Raw genomic sequence first — 25,718 nt, 5'->3', positions numbered from 1 at the left:
CAAGGCCAATGGGTCCATTGGGGACATGGAGATAAGTGGTTTGTTAACCGTATCCCAGCGGTCGCAGTTGGTGACCACCCTGGAACCCTTCCGGGCTGTGTTCACCAACCGCCCTGGGAGGATGGAGTTGGCGGTTCATGAGGTGAACATCGGGAATCACGCCCCACTACGGGCGAACACCTTATCGGATCTCTGAGGCGGTGCAACAAGTCATGCGCCAAGAGATCGATGAGATGTTAAGGCTGGGGGTGATCCGACGGTCAAGAAGCGCGTGGGCTTCACCTGTAGTCCTCGTGCCTAAAAAGGATCGAACCACCCGATTCTGCGTGGACTTCAGGGGGCTCAACGCCATCACCACCTCTGATGCACACTCGATGCCGCGCATCGAGGATGTGCTTGAGCGGTTGGCGAAAGCAAGGTACATATCCATCATGGATTTGAGTCGGGGATACTGGCAGATCCCCCTGAGCCGCAGGAGAAATCTGCCTTTATCACACCCTTTGGATTGTACGAGTCCACAGTCATGCCCTTCGGCATGAAAAATGCCCCTGCCACTTTCCAGCGGATGGTCAACCACCTGCTCCGGGGACTGGAGGAGTATGCGGTGGCGTACTTGGACAACATCGCCATTTTCAGTTCCACCTGGGAGGAACACCTTCAGTATCTCCAGGAGGTGCTCAAGCGTCTTCACCAGGCAGGCCTGACTATCAAGCCGGGAAAGTGCCAGATGGGCATGAGCGAGGTCCACTACCTGGGGCACCAGGTAGGCGGGGGTTCCATGAGTCCGGAGCCAGAAAAGATGGACGCAATCGCGTCCTGGCCCACCCCCAGGACCAAGAAATAGGTGAAGTCCTTCTTGGGCACTGCAGGGTACTATAGGCGGTTCGTGCAGGACTACAGCGCCCTTGCAAAACCCTTGACCGACCTCACCAAGCAGAGGCTACCCCAACTGGACAGATGACTGTGAGGCGGCCTTCCAAGCTTTGAAAACAGCCCTGTGCAACTCTCCAGTGTTGAGAACAGTCGACAGCAGTCGCCCGTTTCTGGTACAGACCGACCCCAGCGAGTTTGGCCTCGGTGCTGTGCTCAGCCAAGTCGACTCGGGGAACCAGGAGCACCCCGTGTTGTACCTGAGCCGGAAACTTTTGCCAAGGTAAGTGGCATACTCCATCGAGAAGGAGTGTCTGGCCATGGTGTGGGCACTGCAATAATTGCAGCCCTACCTGTACGGGCGCACCTTCACGGTGGTAACCGATCACAACCCTCTGAGCTGGTTGCACACAGTGTCCGGGACCAATGGAAGGTTGCTCCGCTGCAGCCTTTCCCTTCAATAGTACGACTTTGCTGTACAACACAAAAAGGGCAGCGAACATGGTAATGCCGATGGGTTGTCCCGCCGGGGCGAACCCGCAGAGGTGCGCATGGCCGATTACTGTCAGATAATGCCTCCGTAGCGCCCTCAAAAGGGGGGAGGTGTAATGTACTGTAGATATGATGTTTCTGTAACATGCTAGAAATCTCCCATTTCACTCTACTGAGGACATTGTAGCCTGTCACAAGCTGCAGCATCCCCCCTTGCCCCCCCTCCTTAACAGCTCTGTGTCCGCATTGGTAATAGGACACTTCCTGTTACAAGCATTTGGCTCCTCTCCACAGCTAGGAATGTTAATTAAGCTGAGTGGAAATAGTGTCTTTGTCCTGGCCATGAGGCTGGCTACAGGTATAGGAAATGTTAAAAGAAGCTCTAGCGTGCACCTCCCTCGGGGCAGAGATATAATAATTACATTTCTGCGAAGGGCACGAGGCCAGCTTTCTAATCCCTAATTTTCACGGTTCTGGCCCCTCCAGAAACTGAGATATGGATTGCTCCCAAATGGAGTGTCTTAATTATGGCATGTTTGATGTTGTCTTGTTGGGTTCGATGAACTACAACCAATGATACCATATGTGTGTTTGTGCGAGCTTCCCTCATTAAGATATGGTTATTATAGGTTTTTAGATAGATTGCAGCTTGGAGAGAAGGGGAGTTGAAACTCACCAGACCGCCCCTTTGGTGAGGTCACAAACCCAAAGGGATAAGGTATTCCCTCCCAAAATTCATTCAGTTGAGCTGGAGTTTTGACGCTGACAAGACCTACCAGATGTCCGGGGATGTGTGGCTGCTGCCCATCCCCCAAGCCACATGGGTTGCCTAATACCAACTAAGCACATGTGTTACTCTGCCTTTTAATCCTTGTTATGTTATATTTGCATTGTACATTTTTAATGTCTCAACTCTGTAACAACTTTTATCTGTGTAATCACTGCCCGCATTTTTGGGAATAAATTAGTCTAATTGCCCATGCACAACAAGCAGCCCATCTGGCAACTAATTATCCTAGGTAAAAAACAAATAAAAAACAAATAAAAAACAAATCTGAACTGAGAAAAGTAAGTTAATGTGTATGCACAATGTAAGTGCATATTAACACATGACCATTAACCAGAGAAAACAAAAAGCAAAAAACACAAATATCCTAAACTAAAAAGTAAAAAATGTATACTGCAAATAATGCATAAAGGTAATAATAATAAGGGTATTTAGTAAACATAATTTTGATCAAAATAATGTACAAGCCATCCCGCCACGTCACGGCAACCCTTGTGGGACAGTCCCTACTCTAGTATTTAAAACCTTATCACTTGCCAAGTGGCGTGAATGTGAATAAGGGTCGAGCGGCTGAACCACTAGTAACAGCTTAGGCCAGACTGGATGGCTTTCCCAGCTCAGAAAGAGGGCGGTCACACCCATATATGCACTGAATGCACAATGAAATGAATAAAAAACAAATCTGAACTGAGACAAGTAAGTTAATGTGTATGCACAATGTAAGTGCATATTAACACATGACCATTCACCAGAGAAAACAAAAAGCAAAAAACACAAATATCCTAAACTAAAAAGTAAAAAATGTATACTGCAAATAATGCATAAAGGTAATAATAATAAGGGTATTTAGTAAACATAATTTGCAGTATACATTTTTTACTTTTTAGTTTAGGATATTTGTGTTTTTTGCTTTTTGTTTTCTCTGGTGAATGGTCATGTGTTAATATGCACTTACATTGTGCATACACATTAACTTACTTTTCTCAGTTCAGATTTGTTTTTTATTCATTTCATTGTGCATTCAGTGCATATATGGGTGTGACCGCCCTCTTTCTGAGCTGGGAAAGCCATCCAGTCTGGCCTAAACTGTTACTAGTGGTTCAGCCGCTCGACCCTTGTTCACATTCACGCCACTTGGCAAGTGAAAAGGTTTTAAATACTAGAGTAGGGACTGTCCCACAAGGGTTGCCGTGACGTGGCGGGATGGCTTGTACATTATTTTGATCAAAATTATGTTTACTAAATACCCTTATTATTATTACCTTTATGCATTATTTGCAGTATACATTTTTTACTTTTTAGTTTAGGATATTTGTGTTTTTTGCTTTTTGTTTTCTCTAATTATCCTAGGTGCAGTTCCCTGACTGACCTGAGGGCAAGGGGGGGCGCCGGAGAGCTGCGAGTTCCCAAGTGGAACTGAGAAAGTGGGATATACATAAATCCCCGCAGTTCTTGGAAGGTTGTTAGCAGTGGCGGGGCATCCAAAATACCCCCCCTGCGATAAATTGTTAGGGCAAGATTAGCTTGCTGTATACTTTTGTCACATGGTGCCGGTGGTGGGATAACTAAGATAAGCCCCCACTGTGCCTGTGATAGCCGTGTGCCGGCAGTGCGTCGCGTCCCTCCGTCCGATGACATACCCGTGTCAGTGGTGGGATCGTCACAATTTGGTGGCACCGGCCGTGCTGTCCGTCACAAGTGCCCAATACATAGTAGTGACCCGTACATTAGTGTCCAGTACATTGTAGTGCCCAATACACTGCAGTGTCCAGTACATTGTAGTGCTCCGTACACTGAAGTGTCCAGTACATTGTAGTGCTCCGTACATTGTAGTGCCCCACACATTTCAGAGTCCAGTACATTGTAGTGCCCCATAAATTGCAGTGTCTAGTACATTGTAGTGTCCAATACATTGTAGTGCCCTGAACAATATGCTCAGCTCGTCCTTCTGGAGACATGTATCCTGGAAATGAAGTGGGGATTCTCGATACATTAATGTTAAATGTATGGACCCCAACTGCGGTTTAGGAACACTGTGGGGCTCTTCAGGAGGGTGTATTTGGATTTGGGAGTTCATATTTTGGTGGATTTCTTTGTTGTTAGCACAAAGGCTTTGAAAATGTGACGTGGCTATCAGTAACGTGGACACCTCCTACATTTCTGTTAACAAATGAGGAACCTTAGTGGGGACTTTGTTTTTTTTTGGGTGGGGGGATTGACTAGAAGATTTTATAAGAGGCATTTTGGGGTAAACAAAATTTTGGATAACATTTATCCTGTGCCCCACGCTGAGCACTTACATCAGGGTTTCCATCTAAATCTACAAAATACATGATTCAGATGACATTTCCGAGGGATCCATTCCCTATAATGAGGCAGCAGTTACTCTAGACTCTGTCTGGCCTCTGTTCAGTGGTGTCTTTCTTTTCAGTGCTGCACAAAACTGTGGTCGATCGCCCTTTTATGCACGCTTATACAGTAAAGACGGTCACTGCCGAACCATAGGACAGAGTGCGTCCACAGTGCCTCCATCTTCCTTATTATAGGGAATCTTCTGCCAGAGGTTCTGTCTGAATCACAAGCTCAGACATTTATATGGCAGCACAGGATTTATGTAAGAAAAATATTAAAGTAAAGGATGGAATATTAAAAATGTATACTTTGAAAAATTAAATATGTGCTTCTTAAATCATTAAAAAGAGGTGCACCGTCAGACTTTGTACAGGAGCAGTTGCGCCATCACCGGACACTTCTGTAGTGAGCAGTGAATAAAGCTTCAATGCACTGGAGACTTCACACAATATCACATACCGGTCATCATTGTCACACGCCAGTCGTTATCACAGACTAGATATTATGACATACCTGTGGAAACATCTACCGGAATCTCCTCCTTCCCGTCACTCACACACGGCTGATCCTCCCTCGTCATCGCTTCTCCATCTGTCTGATCCTTCACTTTATTCTTAGTTGGATCTTCCCCCTGATATATCAGATGTAACAATCAGCACGATACAAGAAACCACCAAAATCTGAGACACCTATGACCTCGCTCAGAAATGTTCACCGTATACAGATCCGGTACAGGGCTCAGCGCCGTCTACCTGATGATCCTCCAGGATGTTGTGATTCTCCTCTGGACAGTCCTGGGAATACAGAGGACGGGGACATCTATCTGGTGGATTTCTTTCCACGAGTTCATCTGTAGGAAAAACACAGTGATGGAATACAGCGGCATGTTAACCCCTTCACCCCGAAGCCTGTTTTCAACTTCCTGACCAGGCCAATTTTTACAATTCTGACCACAGTCACTTTAGGAGGTCATAACTCTAGAACGCTTCAATGGATCCCGCTGATTCTGAGGCTGTTTTCTCGTAACATATTGTACTTTATGTTAGTGGGAAAATTTCTTTGATATGACTTGCGCTTATTTGTTAAAAAAAAAAAGATTTGGCGAAAATTTAGAAAATTTTGCCATTTTCAAATTTAAATTTTTAGGACCTTAAATGAGAGAGTCATATCGCACAAAATAGTTAATAAATAACATTTCCCACATGTCTACTTTGCATCACCACAGTTTAGGAAACTTTTTTGTTAGGAAGTTATAAGGTTAAAAGTTGAACAGAGATTTTTCATTTTTACAACAAAATTTGCAAAACCATAATTTTTTTTTAGGGACCACATCACATTTGAAGTGACTTTGAGGGGCCTATATGACAGAAAATACCCAAAAATGACCCCATTCTAAAAACTGCACCCCTGAAGGTGCTGAAAACCACATTCAAGAAGTTTATTAACCCTTCAGGTGCTTCACAGGAATTTTTGGAATGTGGAAAAAAAATGTACTTTTCTTACACAAAAATTTTCATGTAGACCTAATTTTTTTTTACTTTCGCAAGGGTAACAGGAGAAAATGGACCATACATTTTGTTGTGCAATTTCTCATGAACATGCCGATATCCCATATGTGGGGGAAATCTCCTGTTTGGGCACACGGCAGTGCTCAGAAGGGAAGGCGCGCCATTTCACTTTTTGAATGTAAAATTTACTGCCATAATTCGCAGTCGCCATGTCACGTTTGGAGAGCCCCTGATGTGCCTAAACAGTGGAAACCCCCCTCAAGTGACCACATTTTAGAAATTATAACCCTTTGGGAATTTATGTACAGATTGTAAGGTAGCGCTTGTTATTCGTGTTGGGGACACTCTCTTGGCTGCAGATAAACCAGGTCCGGCACAGGCTTTTTCAACATAAACATAGTCCATACGGTTTATTGTACAGCATAAACCATAGCAGCATGAGGAAAACCCAACAGTCTTACAGCAGACAACAATGAATCTTCATAGTGGAGCTCTGCTCCCTTATCCCTGTGGGAGTAGTAGTAGGTGACCACAGAACAGACATGACAGTCTCCCCTCCTCACCCTGCTGATCGGCCCACATTGCGATCGCCTCTTCTGCTCCATGTATAACCTCAACCTTAATATCAATCAGATCTTCACCCTAAAAAGAAAAATGTAAGATGAGCTCAGGTCCCATCACTTCATGGTCAGATGTTGTGGGGGCTTCAGTGTCATCTACCTGATGATCCTCCGGGATGCTGTGATTCTCCACTGGACAGTCCTGGGGATACAGAGGAAGGGGACATCTCTCTGGTGGATTTCTCCTCCTGGATCCATCTGTGAAGACACACAGACTGAATACATGACCTGCCGTGTATCTGTCTATATATGAGACACGCCTCTCAGAACCGGTAATTCTAGGTTTATGTATCAGGGACTAAATTACATTGTTGTGGTCCTCACCACCGGTACCAAGGTCCCAGCACATTGTGGCCCCAAGTATGAAGTGATAATCAGTGAGGCCAAAGCCTAATGCTCTCTGCTCTGTACTTGGAGGATGAGGACCCTGAGGAGAGGGACAGAGAAGACCCTCGTCAGTCAGATGGAGGAGCCGCACTAAGGCTACTTTCACACATCAGTTTTTTGCCGTCAGGCAGGATCCGGCTTTTTTTAGAAAAAACGGATCCGGCATAAATTTTGGAGAACTGTAGAAACGGATCCGGTTTTTTGCTGGATCCGTCTCTGTTCCTGGCGGCTGGCCAATTGGATCTGAGCATGCGCAGACTTAAAAAAAACGGATCCGGTGGCTGGATCCGTCTTTTTCTGGATCCGGCGCATTCCGGCGCCCATAGACTTTCATTGTAGCAAAAAGCTGGAAGCGCCGGATCCGGCGCTTCCGGCTTTTTCGCCGGAGACAAAAAACGTTACAGTAGCCGTTTTTTCCAGACGCCGGAATGAGACAAGTTGCCGGATCCGGCAAAAAACGGATGAAACGCAATGCCATCCGGCACGATCCGGCGCTAATGCAAGTCAATGGGGAAAAACCGGATCCGGCATTGCATTTTGCCGGATCCGGTTTTACAAAAAAAAGCCGGATCGCGCCTGAAGGCAAAAAACTGATGTGTGAAAGAGGCCTAAGAAGCACAACTTCTCCAAGTTTCCCTCCACAAGGGATGGAACCACAGAGGAGCTGGAGAAAGCTCCACATTTCTATCCAGCGGCTTCTTCTCTCCTAATCCACGTTAGGGAGATTGCGGGGAAGGACGGTTACCATTTACCAGTGATTGTTTTCTGAATGTCAGTAACTGGGGGTATGTGGATGCCCCCAGTTGTCAGGGATTTTTTTTATGACACTAATTGTCATGATTTTATTATTTATTATTGGTCGTGGGTCATATAACCACCTACAACTTTTTTTTCCACCTTCAGTTCTGGTTTTGGCACTTCCATCTCTCTGGCGTCCCCCCTTGCCCTTAGGTCAGTCCGGGAACTGCATCCAGGATAAGTAGTCATCAGAAAGGCTGCCTTGCTGTGTACTGGCTCTTGCGCACTCTGCAGTGAGGGTGGTATGTATATTCCCAGGCTCAGCCTGGAAATACATACAAACCTCCGTTCTGTCAGTGCCAGGGTCTCCCAAATACCCCAGAACACTTTGCTGCCACCAGCTACTCGTTCGGCATTAAAAATCAATATCGGTGAGGAGCCAACCCACACAGTAGCGTAATTAGCGCGGAAGTCGTGGCGGTACGTTTATAGAGCAAGGAAAAACGAAACTAGTAAATTTATAGATTTACTCCAGAAAGTATAGGCAGTGTTTACAAAAGTATAAAAAGATGTTACAAAAGAGACAAGATACAGTATATACAGACAATTACAAAGTAAGATGGATTAAAATATGAAACTTATACATCTCAGTCACTGGCACGCCGTGTGGAGCTGGGGGAGGGGAGTTCCCAAGGACAAAGATTCAGTCCACAGCACGGATGGTAGATCACTGTCTCCCTAGGTCTGAATAACAGCCTTATGAAGCCTTCTAGCCTTACGTCTTTTCTTTGCTGACCTCACTGGTGGGGCGGAGCTAGGGAGTGTACTCCCCTTTTTAAAGTTACTAAAAACTTATAAGTGCCATAATTCTAGCTGCGAGGCTCACAAAGTGATGACAGAGGTATCATTTTTCTTATTACAACATTACCTTTCTTTTGATACCAAACATCGTATATCTATGTGTCACTGGGAATCATATACCCTTTACTTGGCTTCTGGTGGGCGCATTATGCAGATTCCAGAAATATATTTGTCCTGTCCCTATGACTAATATGTGTTTTTAAATTTGAGTTTGAATAGACAAAGGAACTCTCAAAGCCATGTGCTAGAGGGAAACCGGATTTACCTGGTCAAAAGCCACATTCCCGAGGGAGGGGGGAAAGGGTGGGATAGAAATACACATAGGCAAGGGGAACTGCAGCTATGTGAGGGGGATGAGGGTGAGATCTGCCAGCACTGCACAAACGCAATGTTAGGCGTCGGATTCCTGTAGCTACACTACAGGGCTGTGGAGTCGGAGTCGTGGAGTCGGAGTCTGTGCTCATTTTGGTGGAGTCGGAGTCAGAATAAAATGGACCGACTCCGACTCCTAAAATATATAATAAATTGGGTACAGTAATTCAATGCAGAATGTGCGGAATATTTTTTCATAGGAATTTGGGAAAGTTATGAGATGTCCTATAAATGGCTGTTCTATTCCTGATCTAAGGCTACATTCACACACAGCGTTTTTGCTGCGTTTTTTTGTGGATACGTTTTTCAGCTGCAAAAGCAGATCAGATTTTTAAAAAACCGCATCACCTGAAAGGTTTTTGAGCTCACAGATAATGTTTTCAATATCAAAAGCAGATTAGAAATCTGCTCTATCTATATATCCATTTATCCATATCTGTCTCCATATCTTATCTGTACCAAAAGAATGAAAGCCGGGTAGCACACAGACTGACACTTCCTGCCTTGCAAAGGAGGAGGAAAGAGCGTCTCAAACATCATTATCAAGATATTTTGTAAGTGACAAAGTTACTGTAACAAAGACAGCAGATATGTCTAAAAGACAGCTCCTCCAGCTTGTTGTGAAGGACGATGTACCATTATCACTATTTGCACGACCAGCTTTTACAGCTCTTAATGGAGAAATGGCCCGCAAACTTGGTGTTTCTCTGGAAAGAGAAAGTATTAGAAAATTAGTGATTGAAGAAGCCCTTAAACAAAAGGAAGATCTTAAAAAGACTCTCAAAAGTTGCTTCATGTTTCTTAAAATGGACGCCTGCACACGTCACAGAGTGAACTATTTTGCCATCAATATTCGATAAGTTTGTTACCAACACGCTGGCAGTAAGATTCTAAAGCTCATCACAGCAGCCAGTTTCTCCAGACCTTAGTGGAAAAAGTTCTGCAAGATTACAAACTCAAAAAAGAACAGGTTCTTGTTATTGTAACGGACAATGCTTCAGACATAAGTACAATTACACTGATGAATGAGAGTAATGAACAACAGCTAGAGGAACATTTAGGATTCAGTATGTTTGAGATGGAAGGCCACAGTGCTGTTCATGTAACTGAGGAACAAACAGATATTACTACAGAAGAACAGCAAAATTATACTGTAGAAATAGATGATTTTGTTGAAGCTGCTTCAAAACACTTTCCTATTCATCACATGAGCTGTGTTGTGCACACGCTGCAGCTGGCAATAAGAGTCTGCAAGAGGGACATGCTGGAAATCTGATTGGAAAAGTGAGGAAATTGGTTATTGCCGCCAGAACCCCTAAAATTGATTCCATCTTGAAGAGACGTGCTGGAAAAGGGGCAATTGTTGATCAACTAAAACAGTTTCTTATAGATATGGCGAACCCTCAGGTAACCCTAAATGAAGGTCGATGGAGACAGGTGGCTGAATTGAAGGAATTGCTTAATCACCCATTTACTATGACTAAAAAATTACAAGCTGAGGATTTAACTCCTGGCATTTTCATGAGGGGAGTGGAAGAACTTGCTATTTTGCTGTTTAATCGCAGATGGCATTTCTGCTTCAATGAAACGGAGAGAGACACAGCTATTGGAAAATAAAATTTTTCTGGCAGCTGTTTATGTGGACCCAAGTCATCATATATTGCTTGATGATCAACAGCTTACTAAAAGAAAAGAAGCTCTGACTGAGGTAGCAGTTAGGAAGAGTGGCCTACAGGAGGACTGCCAGGCGCAAGAAGACTTGGGTCCTGCCAGCGCTACTGCTGCCATATCTTCATCCTCATCAGATGAGGAGTTTGACTTTGACAAGTATTTGGATGATATGGAGCAGGCAAAGCGTTGCCGCAAGGAAAAAGATTTCACTCCGTCTACTATAGCAAGCAGATTGACCAGATTTCAGCAAAATGTTTCACTTGCTCTCAAAGAAATAGAAAAATTCAACCATTCATCAAAACTGACTGTGCATGAGGCAATCCCTTTATACCCGGAAATTGTTAGAGATGTTGCCCATGTGGTTACGGCTTTGCCTCCAACCCAAGTTACTGTAGAGAGGTTGTTCTCTAGCCTTAAGATTATTAGGTCAGATGTGAGGTCATCTATGAAGGAGGATCTGATGGTGGCAATTATATTTCTTAGAACAAATTCATAGACTGCACAAATGTTATTTGGTATGTTTTTGTTGAAAGCTGTTTTTTGCCACTTGTAGTTTATTACATAGTGTGTATATATATATATATATACACACACACATACATACACACACACACTATATATATATATAAAAATAAATAATCGACATTACATAGTGTATTACATATTTACAATTTATTACAGTTTTTTGTGTTCTAAAGTTGTATTCCAATAAATATTATGTTATATCTAAATATCTTGATTATTGGATCATAAAAATGATTTAATGTCTGATGTTCACATAGTACTACAATAAATTTTTCACTTAAATATAAGCAATATATGTGGGAGTCGTGGAGTCGGAGTTGAAGTCGGTGTAAGGGAAATTGAGGAGTCGGAGTCGCAGGTTTGGCTTACCGACTCCACAGCCCTGACTACACAACAGGAGTCCAGAGCCTCACATACTGCTTTACAGCAAGTCACTCCTGAGGCTAAGTCCCGCTGCCGCTCCACTGAGCATGCTCATGAGACGATCTCCCATTGGAGCTTGGGAGTCACGTTCTCAGGTCCTTCCCCTGATTTGATTGGTCCATCTCAGAGATCTGGAAGGTCCCGGCAGCGCACGGCTATAAAAGGACCGCATGGCCGTTCGGCCACGCGCTAGTATAGACATTACTTGCTAGATGTGTGAATGGTGACGGATGTACGATTCTGGTGACTGACTCATTTGAAACCCCTTCTGTTATGAGCTCATTTTCTGCTCCACCAGCTGGGAGTTCTCCTTCCGTTCTCCCTCTGGTGGTGACAGGAGGTAGTGAGGTTGGTTTAATTGGTAATGGTCTGCCACATGACGAGGAGGATAGTGATTGGATCTCTGGAGTATCAGACTGGATATAAGACAGCCGACGCCCTATCCTGTTGCTGGTGATTAGTCTGCTACTCAGGTCTTGGACTTCGGCTCTGCTCCAGTCATCTCAAGATAAGTTTGTTTTTTGTTGATGTTCACACTTGCTCTTGTTGGTCAACTCGGTTTTTGTGTGGTCAGCCAGCCCGGCTGGGCTGTGCTGAATTTCCACTCTTATTTATGTGTTTGCCAACTTGCCTTTTTGTCCTTTATTAGATTGGCCTCTTTTTTGCTCTGTCTCAGAATATTCCAGAGTGCTGATATAGTGGGAGAAGTCTAGTGACTTCAGGGTTAATTTTGTTATCAGAAGCGTTGGACATTATTTTTGGTAGGGTTTTTGGCAGATTGCAGACAGTGTCTTTCCTTTCCTGTCCTTTCAAGTTAGTTTGGCCCCATCGTTTGCTCAGCCTATTTTTCTGCCTTTGTTTGTGTTTTCATCTCACTTCACCGTCAATACATGTGGGGGGCAGTCTTTCCTTTGGGGTCTGCTCTGGGGAGTTTGTTTTCCTCTCTTCCTGCTTTAGGCTTATGTAGCTCTCCGGTTGTGATGAGGCATCTAGGATCATCGTAGGTACGCTCCACGACTGCTTCTAGTTGTGTGTTAAGATCAGGGCTCTGCAGTCTGCATAGTGACCAACCTCTCTGGTTTTCTGAGACTTAGCGTTTGTTGCTTTTTTTCCTCCTCGGTGACCCATTCATAACAGAATCACCAGCCAATGCGGAGCAATGAACTTCAGACATCACTCTCTTTCTCCACTGGTCAGGAACACACAATCTTCCCATAGGGCAACGCTCAGGTTTATACTCCTGAAATTTCTCCAGGGCGCGTCTCAAATCGGGCGAAATGGCAGAAAGAACTACCCCCTCACCTACGATAGTAGTAGGCTCGGTCACATTAAGAGAATCAGTCAGTATCATGAGACTGAGGAGAGGTGGAGAAAACAGGAGCGTCCCTAAGAACACACTGACAACCCCAACTCACCACAGACACAGATTTCCAATCCAAAACTGGATTATGAGTTTGCAACCAGGGAAAACCCAGAACAATAGTATCATGTAAATTATGCAGAACCAAAAATTTACAATTTTCTTGGTGGTCTGGGGGAACTCGCATTATCACCTGGGTCCAAAACTGAGGTTTATTCTCTGCCAAAGGAGTGGCATCAATACCCCTCAAAGGAATAGTCTTCTGCAGAGGCGTCATGGACAAGCCACAACGTTTAGCAAAGTCCAAATCCATCAAATTCAGACCTGGTCCTGAATCCACAAAAGCCTTTGTGGAAAATGTGGACACTGTGGTTGTGAGAATGCAGCAGATATGGGACCAAGTGGTGGATAAGTTGTCACTCTCTCAAGAAAAGGCCCAGCGTTTTTCCAACCGGCATAGGACCATTGGTCCCCGGTTTAAAGTGGGTGATATGGTTTGGTTGTCGTCTAAGAATATTCCTCTGAAGGTTGCATCTCCAAAATTTAAGCCAAGATTTATTGGACCTTATAAGATTTTGGAGATTCTTAATCCGGTTTCTTTTCGGTTGGCTCTTCCAGTTACGTTCAAAATCCATAACGTATTTCACAAATCACTGTTGAAGAGGTTTGTTGAGCCAGTAGTTCCTGTGGCGGCTCCTCCTGACCCTGTTTTGGTTAAAGGCAATGTGGAATATGAGGTAGAGAAAATATTGGATTCTCGCTTGGTCAGACGGGGACTCCAGTATTTGGTCAAATGGAAGGGTTATGGCCAGGAGGATAATTCTTGGGTCTCTGCCTCGGATATTCATGCCAATAAATTGGTTCGTGCTTTTCACCGGGCCCATCCTGATCGGCCTGGTGGCGTGGATGAGGGTTCGGTGACCCCTCCTCAAGGGGGGGGTACTGTTATGAGCTCATTTTCTGCTCCACCAGCTGGGAGTTCTCCTTCCGCTCTCCCTCTGGTGGTGACAGGAGGTAGTGAGGTTGGTTTAATTGGTAATGGTCTGCCACATGACGAGGAGGATAGTGATTGGATCTCTGGAGTATCAGACTGGATATAAGACAGCCGACGCCCTATCCTGTTGCTGGTGATTAGTCTGCTACTCAGGTCTTGGACTACAGCTCTGCTCCAGTCATCTCAAGTTAAGTTTGTTTTTTGCTGATGTTCACACTGTCTCTTGTTGGTCAACTCGGTTTTTGTGTGGTCTGCCAGCCCAGCTAGGCTGTGCTGAATTTCCACTCTTATTTATCTGTGTTTGCCAACTTGCCTCTTTGTCCTTTATTAGATTGGCCTCTTTTTTGCTCTGTCTCAGAATATTACAGAGTGCTGATATAGTGGATGAAGTCTAGTGACTTCAGGGTTAATTTTGTTATCAGAGGCGTTGGACATTACTTTTGGTAGGGTTTTTGGCAGATTGCAGACAGTATCTTTCCTTTCCTGTCCTTTCAAGTTAGTTTGGCCCCATCGTTTGCTCAGCCTATTTTTCTGCCTTTGTTTGTGTTTTTCATCTCCTCGCTTCACCGTCAATACATGTGGCTGTCTTTCCTTTGGGGGTCTGCTCTGGGGAGTTAGTTTTCCTCTCTTCCAGCTTTAGGCTTATGTAGCGCTCCGGTTGTGACGAGGCGTCTAGGACCACCGTAGGCACGCTCCACGACTGCTTCTAGTTGTGTGTTAAGATCAGGGCTCTGCAGTCTGCATAGTGACCAACCTCTCTGGTTTTCTGAGACTTAGGGTTTGCTGCTTTTTTCCTCCTCGGTGACCCATTCATAACACCCTTCCCTCTGATATTACGCATGTGGATAGGGAATTAGTTCAGCTGTCAGTGCCAGTCAGTGGCAAGCCTTAGGCCACTGTGCACACCGCGCCTCTACACTAGCATCCGATAGTGCCGTGAGTAGCACAATCGTCTCGCGGCAGTGTCCTACGCCGCACTGCAGTTGCAGCGCTCTTTGGCGCCCGCAGTAGCGACGTCGCACACACGGTAGGTCTAGACGGACGCAGTTCCTTCCGCCTTTGGTCCTGCACCTGTGACCTGATACCGTGTGTGCATATATCTGAGACCTGTGACGCTAACAGGCTCAGCCTTTGTGTGTTTACACTCACTGGCATCTCTGTGATTAAACAGTGATTGCTCTGCGCACCTGGGTGACATTTAACCCTGTGCGCATTATACCGCCATATAGCATGTCTGCCATTACTCATCAGCGGTTGTTACACCTACTGCACGGTGGACCATGAGCGGCGAACACACTTTATTATTTATTTTATTTAGTGCATTCCGCCGTTCCTAACATTATACTAGCGCCAGGGTCTGGCTAGTGATGGCAGAACAGCAGCAATTAACTACAGTACATTCGGCAGCTGGAGGGCCGGTTGGCTACTCTTGAGAGTGCTCTCTCTGCTGCGAAGTCCACTGAGGCTGCTGTTCCGAAGATCGCAGAGGCGGTTTCTCGTGGGTCCACGTCCTCCCCTGCGCCGACAGTTTCCCGCCTCCCGTTGCCCGATAAATTTTCGGGCGATAGCGCCTCCTGTAGGGGTTTCGTGAGCCAGTGCTCTATCCAACTGGAATTACTGGCTGCGCGATTCCCTACGGAACGTGCTAAGGTGGGGTTTATTGTTTCCCTTCTGTCGGGCAGGGCGTTGGAGTTGGCCACACCGCTTTGGGAGCGTGGCGACCCAGATGTTCGGACTGCTGCTCAGTTCTCAACAGCTATCAAGCAGGTCTTCCTGGGACCACGAGTCATGCAAGACACCTCTCTTCAGCTATTGGCATTAACTCAGGGATCGCTCTCGGTCAGTCAGTATGCCGTAAGTTTTCGGACTCTGGCTTCCGAGCTGGAGTGGTCTGATAGAGCTCTCATCACTGTGTTTTGGAATGGTTTAGCAGAGCATGTTAAGGATGCTCTACCAGAGAGGTTCCTGCAAGTCTGGAGGAGCTGACTGCCATCTCCACCCGCATTGATCTCCGTTTTTCGGAGCACGGGCTGGAGCGTGCTCAATCCAGACGGAAGGTTACTCTGGCTCCAAACCTCTTTGAACCTCTGGAGTCACCCGAGCCAGAGTGTTCACTTCCAGAGCCCATGGAAGTGTCTTGCGCCAGTCTCGAGGCGCGTCCGCCACTAAGCTCCATTTGCGGTTGCCATTGCCAACACCCTGTTCCCGATAACAGGGCCCCGCAATGGTCAACCGGTGTGACGCGGGGCAAGACCTTTGTTCCCTCTCGCCTTCGGCCGAAGGTTCTCGCGTGGGCACATGCGTCCAGGTTGTGTGGACACTGTGGCTACATGCAGACCACAAAACTCTTGGCAAGGTCTTATTGGTGGCCGCACAGGGCTCAGGACACTAAAAAATATATTCGGGCATGCGCCTCTTGTGCTCGGAAGCCTTCCCTACACAGAGAGTGAAGATGCCTACCGATACTCTGCGGCGTTCTACTCCAACTTCGGTTTCGGGCCTTAGTGCCGCTCCCGTTGTCTCTCAGGTGTCCCTTCTCAAATCTGGAGATTTTGCCGCCTCTGATGCCCTCCACGTGTCCCGGTTTTCTGTGTCACCTGCCGGGACATCAGATTTGCCTTCGGACGAGTCTGAAGCCTATGCCTTTGATGGGCATAAGGTGGTGGTTTGGAGGGCTCAGGAGGGAGCCCTAAGAGAGGGGGTAATGTTAGGCGTCGTATTCCTGTAGCTACACAACAGGAGTCCAGAGCCTCACATACTGCTTTACAGCAAGTCACTCCTAAGGCTAAGTCCCGCTGCCGCTCCACTGAGCATGCTCATGAGACGATCTCCCATTAGAGCTCGGGAGTGAGTCACGTGCTCAGGTCCTTCCCCTGATCTGATTGGTCCATCTCAGAGATCTGAAAGGTCCCGGCAGCGCACGGCTATAAAAGGACCGCATGGCCAAAGGCCATGCGCTAGTACAGACATTACTTACAGACATTACTTGCTAGATGTGTAAATGGTGACGGATGCATGATTCTGGTGACTGACTCATTTGAAACTCCTTCCCTCTGATATTACGCATGTGGATAGGGAATTAGTTCAGCTGTCAGCGCCAGTCAGTGGCAAGCCTTAGGCCACTGTGCACACCGCGCCTCTACACTAGCGTACGATAGTGCCGTGAGGAGTAGCACAATCGTCTCGCGGCAGTGTCCTACGCCGCGATGCTGTTGCAGCTCTCTTTGGCGCCCGCAGTAGCGATGCCGCACACACGATAGGTCTAGACGGACGCAGTTCCTTCCGCCTTTGGTCCTGCACCTGTGACCCGATACCGTGTGTGCATATATCTGAGACCTGTAACGCTAACAGGCTCAGCCTTTTTGTGTTTACCCTTACTGGCATCTCTGTGACTAAACAGTGATTGCTCTGTGCACCTGGGTGACTTTTAAGCCCGTGCGCATTATACCGCCATATAGCATGTCTGCCATTACTCAGCAGCAGTTATAACACCTTCTGCACGGTGGGCCCCGAGCGGCGAACGCGCTTTATTATTTATTTCATTTAGTGCGTTCCGCCGTTCCTAACACACAATGGGGGAGGGGAAGCACGAGCTCTGGAAGTGGACATAGAAGTCTGGGGCCTATACATATTTCCTGACAGAGAGCTGATGAGGTCACCATGAGGACATGGCCTCCCTCCTGGACAGGATCCTCTGGGATCACTAAGAGGAGAGAACCTGCCGTCCTCCTATTATAAGACGAGTTATTGTGTTTTTATTCTTCTTTAAATAGAGATAAGTCTCAACATTCGCCTCGATATAAACACTAAAATAGGCAGAAAGCGCGCGGAAAGTTCTATGTATCTGAAGAAGGAAAGTGCCCGTGTACGGCTAATGGATGAAGTCACAGCGCTCGGGAGGACTGTGTTGTGGGAGCCCCCGGTACACAGCGGTTAGTGCCTATCACTGTGTAATATAAGAGGACACTAGAGAGCAGGCACTGGGGTCATGGGCGCTGACTGAGGGACACGGGGAGCCAAGGAGAGATTGTCTGGTCAGATTCCACAGAAAAGTCCCATAATACATATTCTACAGAACGAACAACCCTTTACTGGAGACTTACACTGATTATTACCATCATTGTGCGGCCCGATGTCCCTGCAGGGCCAACACCTGCGTCACCATCCCACTTACAGTGTTCTGCTCAGACCCCATGAAATGGAAGAGCGGACCGCCTGACATTTTGCGGTTGTTGAGCACTTGAGGCTAGAACACCCTGTCCCGTGCATTCTGATGTGTCTTTAACCCCTTCCTGATATCTAGTGTTCATACATGGAGGATGCAAGGTGCGCGTCTGTGCAGTCAGTTCAGATTGCTGATATTTAACCACTTCACTGCTGCCGACAGCCTGACAGTGCCATTTAAATTGAACCTGTCATATAATAATGCTAATAGCCTGCAGATACGGGGTTAATCTGCAAATTAATAGCATTTTGAACCTGCCCGGTGTCAGCACTGAGAGCCCCGCTGCAGAGAGGAAATGAACCTTATTCCACCTGGCAGTGTTCAGCTTCCAGTCATAGAGATTTGGCCGAAGCAGCTACAATCACCGCTCATTGTATAGAGAGCGGCAGCTGTTACCGCGCCCCCGGCACTGACTGACAACCGGCTCAGCATTAGAGCTGAGCATTAGAGTCGGCTGTCAGCGCCGAGGGATGGAATCAGCCACCGCTCACTGTATACGGAGAGGTCACTGTGTGAACGGTTAAAACTAAAATCAAAGCTGAAGTTTCGTTTTATCCATTCTCTGAAGGTTTCGTTTCTCCATTTTTGTTGCTGTAAGATAAATTTTTGTAATTGGGATAAAAACAGTTCAGGCTGTCATGAAACCAGACTGTTCCCATCAGGTACAAGATAAGGGAGGCGGGGGTGTAAAACTCTGAAGAATATGCCATTATACTACTTTCTATTTGGATACGGACATATATGTAGTTTCCGGTTTTCTTGCAATATTATTGGCTTATAAAGTGAAATGATGCTATTGGTAGTTGAGAACTTTGCATAATTAAGCAAAAGATTATAAAAGAAGTGACTAAAATAAAAGGGGGCTAGTGATGTCTCAATCCTCCCGTACAGAGACCCCAGTCTCCGTGTGGTCATTCCCAGTTGCTAGCAACACTCTGTGGAATAATTTGGACATCACTGGCTCAACCATGAAGGGTTAATTTAGCCCTCAATAGCTACCCCGACAACTGAAGCCGCACTGGCCGCACCTCTATGGCTGGAAGTCGATCGCTTCCGGGGGAATAAAGGTAATTTCCTCCTGGCAGAGGGGCTCTCAGTGCAGGAGCCGGGCAAGATCAAACTGTTATTAACCTACAGGTTAACCCCATGTCTGAAGGTTAATTTTATTTTAAATGACAGGTTCCCTTTATGTGGTTGGGTGCCCTAGTCCCCTGAGCGGTGATCTGACCTTCTCCTCCACTACGGAAGAGCGAGTGGTGAATAGACGCGGGGCCAGAGAACGGCTGGAAAGCCTCCATGTCAGACTGACGGGTGATCGGCTCCACCACGCTCCATCTTTATGTCAGGACAGCGACTCGTGTCTCGAGGTCTGAGGGACGGTCCGGGGCCGATATTTATCCAGGACTTTGTGCACAGAACGGAGAAAGTGATTTGTCACAAAGAAGAAGAGAGAATGAAGGAGGAGTCCAAGGAAGGTGACACAAGTGTCAGCCAAGAGGGAGGAGCCGGACGCCGACCACGACTGATGACGACATTGAGCCTACACCGATTCTAAGCGACGGACGAGCGACAGAGGATTAGGGGGAAAATCATCAGTAAATTAACCCCGACTCTGCTGAGTAACAATCCACAACAGACTTAGGGACAGAAAGAACTCACAGGAGAGAACGGACAGAAGGACGAGACATCTGCAGAGAAAATGTGACCGATGCTCTAAGGAAGGAGAAAGATTCTGAAAGAAGAGAACGAAGACTCAAGACTGATGAAGACGAGACGACAGCGGAGAAACCGCGACTCACAGATCAGAAGAAAATAATCAGGGAAATGAAAGCTGTTGTCAGACGGAGAAAATGTAGAAAAAACCAGAGCAAGTCTGGAGAAAACTCATCTATTATAGGAGGACGCCGGAGAGACGTCATCACATCCACCGGAGCCAACAAGGAGCCTCGCTGCTCACCTCGTGGTGTAAGAGGCCGGAGCTCCTCCATCATCACGGCCTGGTACCGATCCTGGTGTCCTTCTAGATACTCCCACTCCTCCATGGAGAGATAGACAGCGACGTCCTGACACCTTATAGGAACCTGACAACAACGACACCGTCATCACCCAGAATCCTCCAGTGCTGTATAATGTCCCAGCAGTCACCTCTCCGCTCATCACCCAGAATCCTCCAGTGCCGTCCTGTATAATGTCCCAGCAGTCACCTCTCCGCTCATCACCCAGAATCCTCCAGTGCCGTCCTGTATAATGTCCCAGCAGTCACCTCTCCGCTCATCACCCAGAATCCTCCAGTGCCGTCCTGTATAATGTCCCAGCAGTCACCTCTCCGCTCATCACCCAGAATCCTCCAGTGCCGTACTGTATAATGTCCCAGCAGTCACCTCACCGCTCATCACCCAGAATCCTCCAGTGCCGTCCTGTATAATGTCCCAGCAGTCACCTCTCCGCTCATCACCCAGAATCCTCCAGTGCCGTCCTGTATAATGTCCCAGCAGTCACCTCTCCGCTCATCACCCAGAATCCTCCAGTGCCGTCCTGTATAATGTCCCAGCAGTCACCTCTCCGGTCATCACCCAGAATCCTCCAGTGCCGTCCTGTATAATGTCCCAGCAGTCAACTCTCCACTCATCACCCAGAATCCTCCAGTGCCGTCCTGTATAATGTCCCAGCAGTCACCTCTCCACTCATCACCCAGAATCCTCCAGTGCCGTCCTGTATAATGTCCCAGCAGTCACCTCTCCGCTCATCACCCAGAATCCTCCAGTGCCGTCCTGTATAATGTCCCAGCAGTCACCTCTCCGGTCATCACCCAGAATCCTCCAGTGCCGTCCTGTATAATGTCCCAGCAGTCACCTCTCCACTCATCACCCAGAATCCTCCAGTGCCGTCCTGTATTATGTCCCAGCAGTCACCTCTCCGCTCATCACCCAGAATCCTCCAGTGCCATCCTGTATAATGTCCCAGCAGTCACCTCTCCGCTCATCACCCAGAATCCTCCAGTGCCCTCCTGTATAATGTCCCAGCAGTCACCTCTCCGCTCATCACCCAGAATCCCCCAGTCCTGTATAATGTCCCAGCAGTCACCTCTCCGCTCAGCAGCTCGATCATCTTGTTGCTGAGCTCCAGGATCCTCTTGTTCCTCTCATGTATCAGGGAGTGCGGGGGAGGCTCTGTGATGGGGCCCGGGCTCCGCCCTCCTGACTCCTGGAGATGGATGATGGGAGTCACACAGTCCCCCGGTGTCTTCCTCACTATTGTGTAATCCTGTGTATGGAGAGAGACACTTAGGGAGAAGAATTCCTTCCCGACTCCAGATCTGACAATCAGTAGAAATCCCGGGATCAATAACCGTCTCCAGTAATCTGGGGCCATAACCGGGAATATTATTACACTCCGGACAGACATCCCGGCCCCTCTACAGCTCTTATAGGGAATCCCCATGACAACTCCTCCGGGCAGAGAGCTCCACAGAATCCCTGCTCTTACAGTAAAGAATCCTTCTCTCCTATTCTGGATTTCCTCTTCCCGGTGTCGGACTCGTCACATCACACAATAAAGCTGATAGAAATGTAGAGGAGTTACCTCTCCGCTCAGCAGGGAGATGATCTCCAGGGCGCAGTGGAATAATCTCCTGGTGGTCTCATCCCTGTCCTCGTCCATCCTCGGGGGTCATTCAGGAGGAGGAGGGATGAGCACTGGATCAGCTGGAGGGATCTCGTCCTGCCGGCGTCTTCATGATGAAGGAGAAGATGGAAATCACAGGGGACGAGAGAACGACAATCACTAAATTCTGCCCAAATATCAACATTTATCAGGAAGAATCTGGAGGAAAAGCCACAAAACTTCACCAAGGCCTCCTCCGCCGATCTGACCGCTCATCATCAGCCTCGTAAGCGGAGGACGGTCACCGTGGTAACTACACCGCCAGCGGGGGACGGTCACCATGGTAACTACACCACCAGCGGGGGACGGTCACCGTGGTAACTACACCGCCAGCGGGGGACGGTCACCATGGTAACTACACCTCCAGCAGGGGACGGTCACCGTGGTAACTACACCTCCAGCAGAGGACGGTCACCGTGGTAACTACACCTCCAGCAGAGGACGGTCACCGTGGTAACTACACCTCCAGCAGAGGACGGTCACCGTGGTAACTACGCCTCCAGCGGGGCACGGTCACCGTGGTAACTCCACCTCCAGCGGGGGACGGTCACCGTGGTAACTCCACCTCCAGCGGGGGCCGTGAGGGGAGGAGGAGACGCTGCACATCCCCCATACAATGCTGCCCGTCCCCAACACTGAGGAGCCGCAGTCACATGGAGCAGGAGCCTCCACAGGAACAGCTCTGATCTCCCCCCACACTCTCCTCTCACAGATTCACCACAAACCCTCCTGTCATCTCACCGGAATGGCGGGAACCGGAAATCTGCTGCTGGCTGACCCCAGAGAACACGAGCTGCGCACACCCGGGACGGAGCGGCTGCACTGAGCGCGGGAGGACCTGTGGTGGCGTCACCGTCATGTGACCAGGGGGCGGGGCTCAGGAGAGAAGTGGTGAAGGAGCTGTGGTGACGTCACCGTCATGTGACCAGGGGTCGGGGCTCAGGAGAGAAGTGGTGAAGGACCTGTGGTGACGTCACCGTCATGTGATCAGGGGGCGGGGCTCATAGTTCTTTCTTTTAACGGAAAGTAGAATAGACATAAAGAAAAACATGAAACCCCGTCACGTGATGGGAAGTAAAATGCCGGATACACACAGTGACACGAGGCACCGTCCGTAAAGGGATAAATAGAATTGGTGATTGGAGAGATTCGCTCCACCTGGCTCAGTGAGAAGCAGAAATTGCAAAGGCGAAACCGTCCGCACTGAGACAGGAGCTCAGGAAAGAGAAGAGTAATAACCCTGTATCTGCTCCACAGCCTCCAGGTAATAACCCTGTATCTGCTCCACAGCCTCCAGGTAATAACCCTGTATCTGCTCCACAGCCTCCAGGTAATAACCCTGTATCTGCTCCACAGCCTCCAGGTAATAACCCTGTATCTGCTCCACAGCCTCCAGGTAATAACCCTGTATCTGCTCCACAGCCTCCAGGTAATAACCCTGTATCTGTCCCACAGCCTCCAGGTAATAACCCTGTATCTGCTCCACAGCCTCCAGGTAATAACCCTGTATCCGCCCCACAGCCTCCAGGTAATGACCCTGTATCCGCCCCACAGCCTCCAGGTAATAACCCTGTATCCGCCCCACAGCCTCCAGGTAATAACCCTGTATCTGCTCCACAGCCTCCAGGTAATAACCGTGTATCTGTCCCACAGCCTCCAGGTAATAACCCTGTATCTGCTCCACAGCCTCCAGGTAATAACCCTGTATCCGCCCCACAGCCTCCAGGTAATGACCCTGTATCCGCCCCACAGCCTCCAGGTAATAACCCTGTATCTGCCCCACAGTCTCCAGGTAATAACCCTGTATCTGCCCCACAGCCTCCAGGTAATAACCCTGTATCTGCCCCACAGTCTCCAGGTAATAACTCTGTATCTGCCCCACAGCCTCCAGGTAATAACCCTGTATCTGCCCCACAGCGTCCAGGTAATAACCCTGTATCTGCCCCACAGCCTCCAGGTAATAACCCTGTATCTGCTCCACAGTCTCCAGGTAATAACTCTGTATCTGCCCCACAGTCTCCAGGTAATAACTCTGTATCTGCCCCACAGTCTCCAGGTAATAACCCTGTATCTGCCCCACAGCGTCCAGGTAATAACCCTGTATCTGCCCCACAGCCTCCAGGTAATAACCCTGTATCTGCCCCACAGTCTCCAGGTAATAACCCTGTATCTGCCCCACAGTCTCCAGGTAATAACTCTGTATCTGCCCCACAGCCTCCAGGTAATAACCCTGTATCTGCCCCACAGCGTCCAGGTAATAACTCTGTATCTGCCCCACAGCGTCCAGGTAATAACCCTGTATCTGCCCCACAGTCTCCAGGTAATAACCCTGTATCTGCCCCACAGCGTCCAGGTAATAACCCTGTATCTGCCCCACAGCCTCCAGGTAATAACCCTGTATCTGCTCCACAGCCTGCAGATAATAACCCTGTATCTGCCCCACAGCGTCCAGGTAATAACCCTGTATCTGCCCCACAGCCTCCAGGTAATAACCCTGTATCTGCTCCACAGCCTCCAGGTAATAACACTGTATCTGCCATTGTAATGGGTTCATGCGTCACTTGGGCTCTTTAGCCGTTGCTTGGCTTATCCTGTGATTTTGGCGCTTTGCGCAGTGTTTCTCCGTCTCCTCCGGTTCCATCATTGCCGCTCCCTGTGAAGACGCCTCCAGGTCCACTCTCTGTCCTGTGATGTCGCTCTTCCTGTAGCTCGGGCTGGCGGCAGCATGGTCTCCGCTGTGTGATTGCTCCTCGCACCGTTCCTCCTGGGAGGATCCTTCTATTAGCGCCAGCCCCTCTGCTCCCGGCTCCTCCCCTAGGCGCTCGCTCCACCAGGTGCCATCCCCGGCGCTCTCCTCACTCCGCCTTCTGGCTCTTCTTCTCCATGGCTCCTCCATCTTGCAGTTCTCTCCTGCTGTATCCGGCTCCTCACATATCCTCCCCCTGCAGTCACTCACCTTACACTGGAGACTCTATGGCGCTTCTCTCTCCTCAGCTCCCCGCTCTGTGAGGACGGTTTTACAACTGGAATTCCTGCTTCTCACTGAGCCACTTCCTCCAGTCACCAATTCTATTTAACCCTTCATCGGCGGCTCCTAGTGTCACTGTGTGTATCCTGCATTTCACTTTCCATCAAGGGATCACGTGACGGGGATTTGGGTTCTTTATGTTTTTCTTTGTGGCTATTCTAGTTTCCGTTAAAAGAAACAACGATGAGCCCCGCCCCCTGATCACATCACGGTGACGTCACCACAGGCCCTTCCGCTGTCAGTGCTGCAGCTCCGTCCCGGGTGGGTTGCGTCTAGTTTGGAGTTTACTTTTTGTGGTTCTCAAAAAATCAGCTCCATTCTAGCTGATTCACTAGTGAGCCGTCTGGATCGGAGTTGATTTTTTGAGGCCTCATTTTATCAACTCCACTGTAGACGGTTCACTAGTGAGATGACTAGATCGGAGTTGTATTTTTGTATTTTTGAGGCCTCTCTGTAGTCACATGTTTTTGAGGACCTCATTTTATCCACTCCACTGTAGCTGATTCACTGGTGAGGTGACTAGATCGGAGTGGATTTTTTGCCGATCTCCTTGTAGCCTCCAATCTGTAAAGTTATATATTATTGTAGATACAGACTGTACGGGCTCCTGTCAGGCATATATTATTGTAGATACAGACTGTATGGGCTCCTGTCAGGTATATATTATTGTAGATACAGACTGTATGGGCTCCTGTCAGGTATATATTATTGTAGATATAGACTGTACGGGCTCCTGTCAGGCATATATTATTGTAGATACAGACTGTATGGGCTCCTGTCAGGTATATATTATTGTAGATACAGACTGTATGGGCTCCTGTCAGGTTTATATTATTGTAGAT

General features: G+C 47.9%; 1 protein-coding gene across 1 annotated transcript in view; it reads right to left on the bottom strand.

Moving 5' to 3' along the window:
* Positions 1-23,100, bottom strand: part of LOC141054885 (uncharacterized) — a 46,115-nt gene extending 23,015 nt beyond the window's left edge. Inside the window, exons 1-8 of the mRNA XM_073551773.1 lie at positions 22,590-23,100; positions 21,768-21,915; positions 21,270-21,449; positions 20,143-20,266; positions 6,730-6,827; positions 6,573-6,651; positions 5,254-5,351; positions 5,015-5,132 (exon numbers count right to left, since the gene is read on the bottom strand). Coding sequence (XP_073407874.1) covers positions 5,015-5,132; positions 5,254-5,351; positions 6,573-6,651; positions 6,730-6,827; positions 20,143-20,266; positions 21,270-21,449; positions 21,768-21,845 — 775 coding nt within the window. The 5' untranslated portion in view covers positions 21,846-21,915; positions 22,590-23,100. The remainder of the gene's footprint in view (positions 1-5,014; positions 5,133-5,253; positions 5,352-6,572; positions 6,652-6,729; positions 6,828-20,142; positions 20,267-21,269; positions 21,450-21,767; positions 21,916-22,589) is intronic.
* Between the last annotated feature and the right edge of the window lie 2,618 nt (positions 23,101-25,718).

The sequence above is a fragment of the Dendrobates tinctorius genome, unplaced genomic scaffold, assembly GCF_039654945.1.
Source record: "Dendrobates tinctorius isolate UK_male_01 unplaced genomic scaffold, ASM3965494v1 ptg000180l, whole genome shotgun sequence".
NCBI classification, from domain to species: domain Eukaryota; kingdom Metazoa; phylum Chordata; class Amphibia; order Anura; family Dendrobatidae; genus Dendrobates; species Dendrobates tinctorius.
This window is presented reverse-complemented; position numbering and strand designations above follow the sequence as displayed.